This window comes from Ahaetulla prasina, chromosome 2 (genome assembly GCF_028640845.1).
Source record: "Ahaetulla prasina isolate Xishuangbanna chromosome 2, ASM2864084v1, whole genome shotgun sequence".
NCBI lineage: Eukaryota > Metazoa > Chordata > Lepidosauria > Squamata > Colubridae > Ahaetulla > Ahaetulla prasina.
In genome coordinates this window covers 11204662-11218740 of record NC_080540.1, presented here as the reverse complement: position 1 = coordinate 11218740, position 14079 = coordinate 11204662, and the positions used below count along the sequence as shown (strand labels likewise).

At 42.2% G+C, this 14079-nt stretch overlaps 1 protein-coding gene across 2 annotated transcripts in view; it reads left to right on the top strand.

The window, feature by feature from the left end:
- The window catches only part of LOC131193500 (zinc finger and SCAN domain-containing protein 2-like), a 48393-nt gene extending 34314 nt beyond the window's left edge, over window positions 1-14079 (top strand). The window contains exons 2-3 of one of the 2 annotated variants that reach the window (XM_058173738.1): window positions 724-2450; window positions 9733-14079. In XM_058173738.1, the coding sequence (XP_058029721.1) occupies window positions 1285-2450; window positions 9733-11383 (2817 nt within the window). In that variant the 5' untranslated portion in view covers window positions 724-1284 and the 3' untranslated portion in view covers window positions 11384-14079. Of the gene's footprint in view, window positions 1-723; window positions 5127-9732 lie in introns of those variants that run through there. The other variant, XM_058173737.1, reaches the window with a different exon arrangement.

The window sequence follows — 14079 nt, the reverse complement described above, 5'->3', positions numbered from 1 at the left end:
GGCGCACAGAACGCTCTTACCTTCCCACCAAAGGTGGTCCTTATTTTTTCTACTTGCATTTTTACGTGCTTTCAAAACTGCTAGGTTGGCAGAAGCTGGGACAAGTAACGGGAGCTCACCCGGTTACATGGCAGCACTAGGGATTCGAACCGCTGAGCTGCCGACCTTTTGATCGACAAGCTCAATGTCCTAGGCCCTGAGGCACCACGTCCCTTTTGAATAGGAATTTAGGAGATACTAATTTCATCTATTAGTGTCTCCCTCCCCCCCTTTCTAAACTAAGATCAAACAATTTGACCAAATACACTTTGGGATATTTTGCATATGTGGTCTTTGGAACATAGATCCATAGGTGTGTATTTCTGTGCTCATATGCCTCCATACATGAGTGTGTTTACACAAGCTAAAAAGTTAAATGTAATATTATACCATATATCTGTTTGAGGAGGGAGGGGTACGAGAAGACCTCCAAGGCCCCTTTCAACTCTATTCTGATTGACTGATTGATTAAAAAAGAGAATATTATGATAGCATTGATATTTGAACTTGGATCTATTTAGTTTTCTGTATCAATCATAATATTAGAGGTTCAAACAGAATTCTAGTGTTTGTTTTTTCATGTAATATATGTGATGGTTTTTTGTTTGTTTTTTGCTGCTTTCACATGTCCTGCAGCCATTTTTAAACAATAATGAAACTAACCCATTTATATTAATCTTACAGAGGGAGAGGATGCCAAGAAGAGCACTCTGGACAACAGAGAATGAGAAGCAGCATTAAAGTGCAAAATAAACCATCATTCAAAATATTTTCCAATAACTCTGGAAAGTTTAAAAAACTCTTCTTCCTCAGCAGATGAGAAATGAAGGAAAGAATAACAAGAACAATATTTTGAGCTGGAAAAAAATAGAGCATACGGAACTGAAAAAAACCATTAAATGAGAAATCAAAGAGGATAATATTTAAATAATGAAAAAGTGAGGAACAACTTGAAGTCAATAGGAAGAAAAAGGTTCCATGTAGAGTCAAAGTTGGCAGGCATTAATTAAAGCCTTTGAGGAAGGAAAGAATGGCTTAAAACAACCACCAGGCAAGAGATCAGAAATATTTTTTGCCACCTCAAGAATCCAAGCATATCAGTGTTGGAAAAACCCCGCACACAGCCTAATGTGGGAAAAACACAGGCTGCAGCTCACATCTAATTCTGCATAACAGGATCCATCCAGTGAAAAGCCATACAAATGTTTGGACTGCGGCAAAAGCTTTTCTCGGAAAAGCTTCCTCATGGTTCATGGAAGAACCCATACTGGAGAGAAGCTCTACCAATGCTCCCAATGTGGCAAAAGATTTAGCATTCATTCCAATCTGGTGAGACACCAGAGGACTCACACTGGAGAGAAACTATTTGAATGTCCTGTTTGTGGGAAAAGTTTCAGTCAAAATTCCCACCTGGTGGAACACCAGACGACACACACAGGAGAGAAACCATATAAATGTCCTGTTTGTGGGAAAAGTTTCAGTCTGAATTCCAACCTGGTGATACACCAGAGAACTCACACAGGAGAAAAACCATATCAGTGCCTGGATTGTGGGAAACGTTTCAGTCAGAGTTCCTACCTAGTGAAACACCAGAGAATTCACACAGGAGAAAAACCGTATGGGTGCCTGGATTGTGGGAAAAGTTTCAGACAGAATTCCCAGCTGGTAGAACACCACAGGACACACACAGGAGAGAAACCGTATAAATGTCCTGTTTGTGGGAAAAGTTTCAGTCTTAATTCCTGCCTGGTCATACACCAGAGAACTCACACAGGAGTAAAACCATTTCAATGTCCGGATTGTGGGAAAAGTTTCAGTCAGAATTCCAACCTGATGATACACCAGAGAATTCACACTGGAGAAAAACCGTATCAGTGTCTGGATTGTGGGAAAAGTTTCAGTCAGAATTCCCATCTGGTGAAACACCAGAGGACTCACACAGGAGAAAAACCGTATGAGTGCTTGGATTGTGGGAAAAGTTTCAGTTGGAATTCCAACCTAGTGGAACACCACAGGACACATACGGGAGAGAAACCGTATAAATGTAGTGATTGTGGGAAAAGTTTCAGTCAGAATTCCTGCCTGGTGATACACAAGAGGACTCACACAGGAGAAAAACCGTATGAGTGTTCAGAATGTGGGAAAGGTTTCAGTTGCAAGTCTGAACTTGGGAAGCACCAGAAAACTCACACAGGAGAGAAACCATATGAGTGTCTGTATTGTGGGAAAACTTTCAGTAAGAATTCCAATTTGGTGATACACCAGAGAACCCACACAGGAGAAAAACCATATCAGTGTCCAGATTGTGGAAAAGGTTTCAGGCAGAATTCCCATCTAGTGGAACACCAGAGGACTCACACAGGAGAGAAACCGTATGAATGTCCGGATTGCGGGAAAGATTTCAGTAGTAGGTCTAGCCTTATAAATCATGTAAGGTTACACATAGGGGAGTAATCTGACTGTCTTAAAATTTCTCCTTATTTGTAGTTTGAATCTCTCTTTGATCAGTTCCATTATTTTGTCCCTGGCCTTCGAGTGCTTTGGAAAATAGTTTGTCCCCCGTCCTCTTTGTGACAGCCTCTCAAATATTGGAACACTGCTGTCATGTCACATCTTGTTCTTGTCTTCGCTAGACTAGCCATGCCCAATTCTTGTAACTGTTCTTTATAGATTTTAGCCTACGAATCTCTGATCTCGGCTTTCTTTCTTCTACCTTTTTCTTTCCTTTCTCTTATCTCATCTCAGCTTCCTTTCTGTGGCCCAGTGCAGTAGATCCCTTTTACAGAGCCGAGGGGAACTGCCATTGCTGGGCCAGAGAAAGCGAGTTTGGAGCTCTATTAGGTATGTTTGTTGCCTTGAGTTATTTCTACATATAATAGAGGGGGATATAAACAAGTATGTGTATATGTATATACCACAATAGTTTAGTGTCTCTTGCTTGAGAGGGGGGTTGGACTAAAAGACCTCCAAGGTCCCTTCCAATTCTCTTATTCTGTTCTGTATTTTTACTTGGCATGAAAATGTATATGGCCGCCCAACTAATGGTGACTCTGCACGGTTTACAGCAGTAAAACCTTCGTACAAAAACCAATAAACACCATATATTGCAAAATGCAAAATCCACACAGTTGACATGTACTTGCCCTGCAAGCACAGGGCACATCTATCAAGGTTGATGGTAATTTGATAGTCTGAGAATTCCAAAAAGGGGATTCTTGCTTTTGTTCAAATTGGAAGTTAATCAGGCCTCTGGCCTTACTAATTATGTTGCTGCCTGATGCCAAACTTGCTCAAAACTGGTAATCTTTCTCCTTGCAAAGATGTCCCAAAAGTGCTTTTCAAGAGTTAAATTGGAGAACTTAACCACAGGAATAGCGGCATATAAATTTGATAATTAAAAGAAATGGGTAGAACATCAGTGCCTCAAGCAACTTGTACATGGGCAGTTTAAGCGGGGCCATTTTTGGGATTCATCTCTCCTCTAATTTATTTAAAATATTTATATAGCCATCCATGTAACAAACTCTGGCCTGCTTCACATCAGTAAATAACTTAAAAACTGTATTAAAACCAAATGCATGTAAACCATTTGTTGTTGCTGTTGTTAGCTGCGAAATCGTGTCCAACCCATCGCGACCCCATGGACAACGTTCCTCCAGGCCTTCCTGTCCTCTACCATCCTCTGGAGTCCATTTAAACTCATGCCTACTGCTTCAGTGACTCCATCCAGCCACTTCGTTCTCTGTCGTCCCCTTCTTTTTTTGCCCTCAATTTTTCCCAGCATTAGGCTCTTCTCCAGTGAGTCCTTCCTTCTCATTAGGTGGCCAAAGTATTTCAGTTTCTTCTTCAGGATCTGGCCTTCTAAAGAGCAGTCAGGGTTGATCTCCTCTAGGACAGATCGGTTTGATCGCCTTGCAGTCCAAGGGACTCACAGGAGTCTTCTCCAGCACCAGAGTTCAAAGGCCTCGATTCTTCGGTGCTCAGCCTTTCTTATGGTCCAACCTTCACAGCCATACATTGCAACTGGGAAAACCATAGCCTTGACTATACGCACTTTTGTTGGCAGGGTGATGTCTCTGCTTTTTAGTACGCTGTCTAGATTTGCCATAGCTTTCCTCCCCAGGAGCAAGTGTCTTTTAATTTCTTGGCTTCAGTCCCCATCTGCGGTGATCTTGGAGCCCAGGAAAATAAAATCTGTCACTACCTCATTTCTTCCCCATCTATCTGCCAGGAATTGGGAGGGCCAGATGCCATGATTTTAGTTTTCTTAATGTTGAGTTTCAAGCCAACTTGTGCACTCTCCTCCTTCACCCACATCAGGAGGCTCTTTAGTTCCTCTTCGCTTTCTGCCATTAGAGTGGTACCATCTGCATATCTGAGGTTGTTGATATTTCTCCCGGCAATCTTAATTCCAATTTTTGATTCATCTAGCCCCGCCTTTCTCATGTGCTCTGCATATATGTTAAATAGGGTGATAGTATACAGCCTTGTCGGACTCCTTTCCCAATTTTGAACCAATCAGTGGTTCCATGTCCAGTTCTCACTTTGACCCACATACAGGTTTCTCAAGAGACCATAACCATAACCAGGTACAAAATCAAGCTGCTGATCTTCAGGTGCTTTTTCTTATCCCAGTGTTCAGAGGAAAAGCTAGTTCTTTGCTTTATGGAAGACTAGGAGGATATAGGCCTGCCAAACTTCAGGGGGAAGATTGTCTTGCAGGCCAAGGTCTCCAATGGACAAGGCTCTCTTCCTAGCCTATCAGATGGCAGTATTTAAGGTAAGTGGCTAGAAGCTTGCCCACCTTATCTGACCTGGAAGAACAGATAGATGCCAAACTAAAGGTGGGAGAATAATGACAGGTGGTCTGTTGGCTCAGTGGTTAGGCTGTAGTATTACTCTGCCTACAGCCTGGAAGTCAATCCTGACAGAACTCAAGGAAGGCTCCTTCTGAGATGAGTAAAATGAGGACCAAGATGGTTGGAAAATATGGTGACACTATAAACGGCTTAGTGCTATAAAACTCTGTGGACTGGTATATAATTTAAAGTGCTGTTGCTATTTCTATAATAAACAAATAACATTAAATGTGATGGCCAGGATTTTCACTTGTACCTTTAAAAAAACGGATCCAGTGCAGCTTGCATAACAAAGATGTTACACAGGCAATCTAGGGACTCCCCTTACTTTGTGCCCTTCTGTGTTCTGGACCAGTTGAAGTTTTGGGGGGTGGGGGGGCACGGTAGTAGTCCAAATAGAAAGTGACCACAGAAGGAGTGACCCACTGCGCAAGGCCTCCCAGTCCAGGAAAGGAAACAATTGGTGTGATAGATGAGACCGTGTGTCGTGTCCCCCTCCCCCTCCGACGACCGGGTCAAGGAAGTCCGTATCAAACGTGGCAACGAAGCCTCTGCAGCTTGCCAAAGTCCGAGGTTTATCAGGGCAGGCAGGAGTCCAAGTTGTGACTTCAGCGATAGAGCCCGATATCAGCAAACCAGATGAGACTTTGCTTGACTCAAGGTTGGAATGCCAAAAGCAGTTCCTTTATATAGGCTGTGGGTTGTGGCTCCATAACTCAGCATTTATCCAGGCCTGCCCCTCCCTTCCTTCTGCTGACGTCGCCTCTCAGATCTCCGGAAGCGAGGATCTTTCCACTTTGAATTGTCTTCTGCTGTTTGGGAAAGGGAGGGGTCAGAAGGAGTAGGCCCGAGCAATTCCAATCCTTGGCTGGCTTCCTCTGACAGCTGAGCCAAAGGAACACAGGCCGTATGAGTGGGGTTTATCGGGTTTGTTTGTTCATTCCTGGAATCCTCTCCGGGCATGGGGCCAGGGCCAGGGCTGGAGGCATGACAGGCCGTTCATCTTCATTATCAGACTTGGAGTCTGATAACAGGCCCCGTTGGAGATGGGAGGGGCCCGGCTGAGGAGAGGAGGGAGGACGAGTCACAACACCGTGCAAAACATCTCCCACAGCCATGATCTCAAGCAGGAGCTGCAAGTCCAGGCAAAGCCCCAGGTTGTGCACCAGCTGAAGTCACAAAAGGTGATCACATGACCCCAGGAGATGGCAACTGGCACAAATGGGAGTCAATTGCCAAGTGTCCCCCATTTTGATCACATGATCATGGTCAAAAGTCAGCAATTGCTGCCAAACTTTCCATTGCTAAGCAGGGATGGGACATCAATAGGAATTACTGTGCTTGTTAGTTAAACATGGAAGTAAAAGAAAAAATCCCAGCGGAAACAAGGGGTCAAGCTTCAATCTTACAGCCTTGTTAAATTGCAGAGACATGTTTCAAAGGGTTATCTTGCACTCACACCCCAAGAAGAAAAAAAGGAACTAAAGGAAGTGCACTTTCTCCCTTCCCATTTGCACATCATTTCCAGCCCCCTCCCTTCCCATAAAATGAACTTTCCTTTGATTTAGTTGCCACTCTGGCAAATGAAGCTTTGGGCTCAGAATAGAATAGAATAGAATATTTTATTGGCCAATTGTGATTCAACACACAAGGAATTTGTCTTGGTGCTTACGCTCTCAGTGTACATAAAAGAAAAGATACGTTCATCAAGAATCATAAGGTACAACACTTAATGATAGTCATAGGGTACACATAAGCAATCAGGAACCAATCAATACCAATATAAATCTTAAGGATACCAGCAACAAGGTCATAGACATAAGTGGAAGGAGATGGGTGATGGGAACGATGAGAAGATTAATAGTAGTGCAGATTTAGTAAATAGTTTGACAGTGTTGAGGGAATTATTTGTTTAGCAGAATGATGGCCTTCGGGGAAAAACTGTTCTTGTGTCTAGTTGTTTTGGTGTGCAGTGCTCTATAGCGTCATTTTGAGGGTAGGAGTTGAAACAGTTTATGTCCAGAATGTGAAGGGTCTGTAAATATTTTCACGGCCCTATTTTTGACCCGTGCAGTATACAGGTCCTCAATGGAAGGCAGGTTGGTAGCCATTGTTTTTTCTACAGTTCTAATTATCCTCTGAAGTCTATGTCTGCCTTGTTGGGACCAGGGACAAGGAGTTCCCTCTAGGGAGACCTGAAAGAAAAAGTTTGGGATGGATGCTCAGGGGGAAAAGCTACCGATGAGCTCGATGGGAGTCGAATAGGACTTGGTGGTACAGAAGGAAGCACGGAATCAATGAGAACATCTTGCAAACCCGAGGGTAGAACGAGCGTGTTCTTCAGCCTTCCGTCGCTAGATGGCGCTCTGCAGAGAAGCAACAGTCGCGCCCACAAAGCGCGTACGGTACAGCGGCGGCAGAGCTGTTCTAGGGAAGGGGCAGAGGCCGAGATTCAACGGGTTGAAACGATAGAGTTCGATTGCTAGAGAGGATGTGGATGCGAAGAGAAGGACAGAGAAACTTCCTCTTCCGTGTCACCCACGGGAGCATGATGGCGTCTGCAGAGCCTCTTGTGCTGCTTGGAGGGTGGAAGCGGCTCCTGGGAGGTGAGTGGAGGGGAGGTCGGAGGAAAAGCCCGGAGCAAATCGGGCCTTTTGGGTTCCTCCACGGCGTAGATGCAGAGGAAGCAACGAGGCTGAAACATCTGGGCTGCTGCTGCTGCTTCATATTCCTTCCCTTCCCAAATTTTATTCCTCTGGGGCTGCAGGAGTTAAAACTGCTGCCTGCGATTTTACCAATGGGAGATTTGGGGAATTTAAAAAGTCTTTATATTGATTTCTGTTTCATATTCCTTAAAACGTTAACATCTCCCTCGGTTTTCACATAACTCTTGGTTCCTTCTGATTTTATTGACCTGTTTTATTGACTTGTCAAATGTGGAGTTTTCATGGTCAAAACAGGTGTTTTAAAGCTTGCCTAGGATTTGGGCATCATTTCATCTGTTAGTGTCCCCACCTTTCTAAAATTAGATCAACTAAATTGAGTCAATGCACTTCTGAGTCATTTTTAAAACTGAAATACACGTGATTGTTTCCATAAATAAATTCTCAGGAGTGCATATCTGTGTCAATAGGCATGCGTGTACAGTACACCCAGACAGTATTCAGTTTTCCTCTGGGGCTGCGTGATTTAAAAGTACTGCCTGTGATCTTCTACTGGCCAATTTGGGACATTTAAAAGAAACCTTTATATATATATATATATGTATATATATATATGTGTGTGTGTGTGTGTGTATATATATATATATGTATATATGTTTCATATTTCTTAACCGCCAATCTCCCTCACCTTTCACAAAACACTTGATATCCCTTGTGATTTTATTGACATGTTGCTTTCCTGGTAAGTGAGGAGTTTTATGGGCAAAATGGATGTTTTAAATTTTGCATAGGATAATGCAAAATGCATGGTCACATTTTATCTGTTACTGTGCCCAGAGTTCTCAAATTAGGTCAAAAGATATGAGCAAATCCAATTCTGGAATATTTTGCACACTGAAATACACGTATATTGTTTACATACATAAATTGATAGGTTTGTATTTATGTACTCATATGTGTGCATGTAGGAGTGATTTACCCAAGCCAAAAAGATAATCTTATGATTGAGTTGATATTTGAACTTGGATCTTGCTACTCGTCTATGTCCCAAATGAATCATAATTAATTTTAGAGGTGAAACCTCTAAAACCTCTAATTATGAGCAAATGCACTTCTGGGGCATTTTGCACATGAAGATACACATAGATTGCCTACGTACATAAATTTGTATGTGTGGATTTCTGTGTGCCTGTGCATGTGTACATGAGTGTTTGCCCTGTAATGATATACCCTCTCCTACTTGAACAGGGGGCTGGATTAGAAGACCTCCTAGGTCCCTTCCAGCTCTATTCTGATTGATTTATTGATTGAAAAAGAGAATCTTATCATCAAGTCAATATTTGAACTTGGGTCTTGCTAACCTTCTATATGCTAAATGAATCATAATTAATATTAGATGTTTGTTTTTTCAGGCTAATATATGGAGATTTTTTACTGCTTTCACAGGTCCTACAGCCAATTTTTAAACAATAATGAAACTAGCCCGTTACTGTGAATCTTACTGACAAAGAGAATGCCAAGAAGAGCACACTGGACAACAGAGAATGAGAAGCAGCATTAAAATCCAAAATGAACCATCAGTCAAAATCTTTTTTCAATTCCTCTTGAAAGTGTAAAAAGTCTTCTTCCTCCGCAAATGAGAGAAAAGGGAGAGAATAACAATAACAAAGTTTTGAGTTGGGAAAAATAGAGTATATGGAGCTCAGGAAGACATTCAAGGAGGAAAATATCTAAATAAAGAAAAAGTGGGAAATACCTGAAAGTCAGTGGGAAGAAAAAGGTCCAGATGGCCAAAATGGGCAGGTATTAATGAAAGCCTCTGATGAAGAAAAGAGTGGCTTGAATCAAAGAACCTCCAAGTAAGAGATCAAGAATATTTTTGGTCTTCTCAAGAATTCAAGAATATCAGTGTTGGAAAAACCCCAGAGACTGCCTATTCTGGGAAAAACTCAGATTGTAGATCACAGCTGACTTTGCGCAACAGGCCCAGTGAAAAGCCATACAAATATTTGGAGTGCAGTACAAACTTTACTCAGAAAACCTTCCTCATAATTCATAGAAGGACCCATAGCAGTACTTCCAATGCAAGAAAAGATTAAGCATGAATACCAATGTGGTGAGACACTGGATACTGGAGAGAAACTCTTTGAATGTCCTGATTGTGGGAAAAGCTTCTCTCAAAATTCTGACCTGGTGATACATCAGAGGACTCATGTGGGAGAGAGACCATATGAATGCCCAGATTGTGGGAAAAGCTTCAAGGAGAATTTCAAGCTCGTAATACATCGGAGGATTCACACAGGAGAAAAACCATATGAGTGCCCAGATTGTGGGAAAGGTTTCAATTGGAATTCTGAGTTGGAAGTACACCAGAGGACTCACACAGGAGAAAAACCATATGAGTGTCCTGATTGTGGGAAAGGTTTCTCTCGGAATTCTAACCTGGTGAAACATCAGAGGACTCACACAGGAGAGAAACCATATGAATGTCATGATTGTGGGAAAAGTTTCAGTCATAATTCGTACCTGGTGAGACACCAGAGGACTCACACGGGAGAGAGACCATATGAATGTCCAGATTGTGGAAAAGGATTCAATATGAATTCTGAGCTGGTGATACATCAGAGGATTCACACAGGAGAAAAACCATATAAGTGTCTGGAGTGTGGTAAACGTTTCATTCAAACTTCCCACCTGATTATACACCAGAGGATTCACACAGGAGAGAAACCATATGACTGTCCATATTGTGAGAAACGTTTCACTCGGAATTCTGACATGGTGATACACCAGAGGACCCACACGGGAGAGAAACCATATAAGTGTGCAGATTGTGGGAAACATTTCACTCGGAATTCTGACATGGTGAAACATCAGAAGACACATACAGAAGAGAAACCATATAAATGTTGTGATTGTGGAAAAAGTTTCAGTCAGAATTCCTACCTGGTGAAACATCAGAGGACTCACATGGGAGAGAAACCATATAAGTGTGGAGATTGTGAGGAAAGCTTCCATCGGAATTCTCACCTGGCGGTACACCAGAGAACTCACACAGGAGACAAACTGTATCAGTGTCCGGATTGTGGTAAAAGTTTCACTCGGAATTCTAACCTGGTGATGCACCAGTTGACTCACACAGGAGAAAAATTATATGAGTGTCTGTTTTGTGGGAAAAGTTTCTTTCGGAATGACAACTTGGTGATTCACCAGAGGACTCACACGGGAGAGAAACCATATGAGTGTCCTGATTGTGGGAAAAATTTCACTCAGACCTCCCACCTGGTGAGACACCAGAAAACTCACACAGGAAAAAAACCCTATGAGTGCCTTGATTGTGGGAAAAGATTCAGTTGGAATTTCCACTTGGTGATACACCAGAAGACTCACATAGGAGAGAAACTGTATGAATGTCCAGAGTGTGGAAAAAAATTCAGTTGCAAGTCTGAACTGGTGAAACACCAGAAAACTCACAAAGAAAAGAGAGTGTATGATTGTCCGGATTGTGGGAAAAGTTTTCTGCATAAATCCAAGCTGGTGCTACATCAGAGGACTCACACAGGAGAGAAACCGTATAAGTGTCTTGACTGTGGGAAATGTTTCTTTCGGAATTATGATTTGGTGATACACCGAAGGACTCACACAGGCGAAAAACCATATGTGTGTCTTGACTGTGGGAAATCTTTCTGTCGGAATTATGACTTGGTGATACACCGAAGGACTCACACAGGAGAGAAACCATATGAGTGTCCAGATTGTGGGAAAGGTTTCAGTACTAGGACTAGCCTTCTAAATCATGTAAGGTTACACATAGGAGAATAACCATTTATATACCCAGATTGTGGGTAGTGTTTTGCTCACAATTCCTCCCTTATCACACAAGAAATTTCACTTGAGCAAAATTTGATGTGTGTAGAGGAGTCTTGAATTTCATTTCTTGTCTCTTATGGAAGCGCAGCTGAGCAATTCACCATATAATTTTTTTGCCTGATTCTATTTAGTGAAACATGTCATAGTATCAAACATCAGGGAGAAATAAAATAACAAAATTAGAAATAAGAAAAATAAGAAATAACAAAAATGCTCTAATCTGAGCATTTTTTCTCTGTCACATTGACATAGTTCCCTTTCATGGAGTCGAGGAGAACTGCCATACTGGGCCAGAAAAAGCAAGCTTGGATCGTCATTAGGCATGTTTGTTACCTTTAGTTATTTCTACATATAATAAAGGGGGATATAAATGTGTTTGTATGCATTTTTACTTAATTTGAAAATCCTTTTGGCAGCTGAAATCAAGGTTATTCCACACGGTTTACAGCAATAAAGCCTTAATACAGAAACCAATAAACTCCATATATTGCAAATGGCAAAATGCAAAGCCTCTGCGTTTAACATGTATTTATCCTGCAAATACAGGGCCCTTCTAGTAAAGTTGGGATTGGGATGGTCTGGGAATTCCAAAAAAGTGATTCTTGCTTTTGTTTAATTTAAAAGTTAACCAGGCTTCCTGGCCGTAATGTTCATTTCTTGTGCTATTCTTCCTTAAACCTAGTAATCTTTCTCATTGTGAGGAATTAAATTAGAGAATTTAATCGCAGGATTAGCAACAACATAAATTTGATAATTAAAGAAATTCATAAACCTTCAGCCTTCCATCCTTTATAAGGTAGGTAAAATGAGGACCCAGATTGTTGGGGGGGCAATAAGTTGACTTTGTAAAAATATACAAATAGAATGAGACTATTGCCTTATACACTGTAAGCCGCCCTGAGTCTTCGGAGAAGGGCGGGGTATAAATGTAAACAAAAAAAAAACCTTCAGTGCCTTCAGTGACTTCTTTAGCGGGGCCATTTTTTGGATTCATCTGATTTATTTAAAATATGCAAAAATAATAAAAGTGGGGCAATAATGACAGGTGCCCTGGTGGCTCACTGGTTAGAATGCAGTATTGCCGGCTGACTCTGCCCACAGCCTGGAGTTCAATCCTGATGCTGCTCGAGGTTGACTCAGCCTTCCATCCTTCTGAGAGGCCAGTTGCATGTAAGACTATGACAACGTACAGTGGCCAGGTGGGTATGGCAAGGGAGATGTGGCTGGGTGGTCACAGCTGGGTTGCAGGTCACAGCTAGGTAGGCATGGCCAGGTGGGTGTGGCCTACTCGACAGCGCTCACTGGGCGTGGCTGATTCCAGACAGCTGGGTCGGGATTGAATAAGTTGCACCCAAATTGCTGGCAGCCAAGTGTGCATGCAGACACACCACTTTCTATGTATGGGGAGTTTTATCCAGAGAGGAAGGAGAGGGCCTTCTCCCCAAGCCCAGGCATGATTGGCAGTTTGCAAGCTCACATGTGGATAAAAGTCTCCAAGCTTGGGATGTGATATTATGTGTGTGTGCGTGTGTGCATGCAGAGCATGCCAAAAGAGATGTCCTTTTCCCAGTCCTAGACGTGGTTGGCATTTCCCTGTCCTGTGCCCCCTCCCAGCAAAGCAGGAGGCAGAGGATGATGCTGATACGTGTGGAAGAGCAGAGGAGAAAATGTGCAGGAAGCAGTTTCCTCCGAGATCAACTTCTGCCTTTGATAGATCTCTGGAGTGTAAGAGGAGGAGGCAGGGTAGCAGCGCTCCTCAGTCCTCGTGGTGCAATCTGGAACTGAACACACTCAAAACCGCAGAAATGGTGGTAGACTTTAGGAGAAACCCTTCCATACTTCCATCTCTTACAATACTAGACAAGACAGTATCAACAGTAGAGGCCTTCAAATTTCTAGGTTCTACCATATCGCAAGATCTAAAATGGACAGCTAACATCAAAAACGTCATCAAAAAAGGACAACAAAGAATGTTCTTTCTGCGCCAACTCAGAAAGCTCAAACTGCCCAAGGAGCTGCTGATTTAGTTCTACAGAGGAATTATTGAGTCTGTCATCTGCACCTCTAGAACTGTCTGGTTTGGTTCCGCAACCCAACAAGGCAGGCACAGACTTCAGAGGATAATTAGAACTGCAGAAAAAATAATTGCTACCAACCTGCCTTCCATTCAGGACCTGTATATTGCATGAGTCAAAAATAGGGCTGTGAAAATATCTACAGACCCCTCACATCCTGGACATAAATTGTTTCAACTCCTACCCTCAAAATGACGCTATAGAGCACTGCACACCAGAACAACTAGACACAAGTACAGTTTTTTCCCCGAACGCCATCACTCTGCTAAACAAATCATTCCCTCAACACTGTCAACCTGTTTATTAAATCTGCACTACTATTAATCTTCTCATTGTTCCCATCACCCATCTTCTACTTATGACTGTATGACTAACTTTGTTGCTTGTATCCTTACGATCTATATTGATATTGATTGTTTCCTGATTGCTTATTTGTACGCTATGACTATCATTAAGTGTTGTACCTTAGAATTCTTGATGAACATTTCTTTATGTACACTGAGGACATATGCACCAAAGACAAATTCCTTGTGTTTCCAATCACACGGCCAATAAAAAAAGAAAATTCTATTC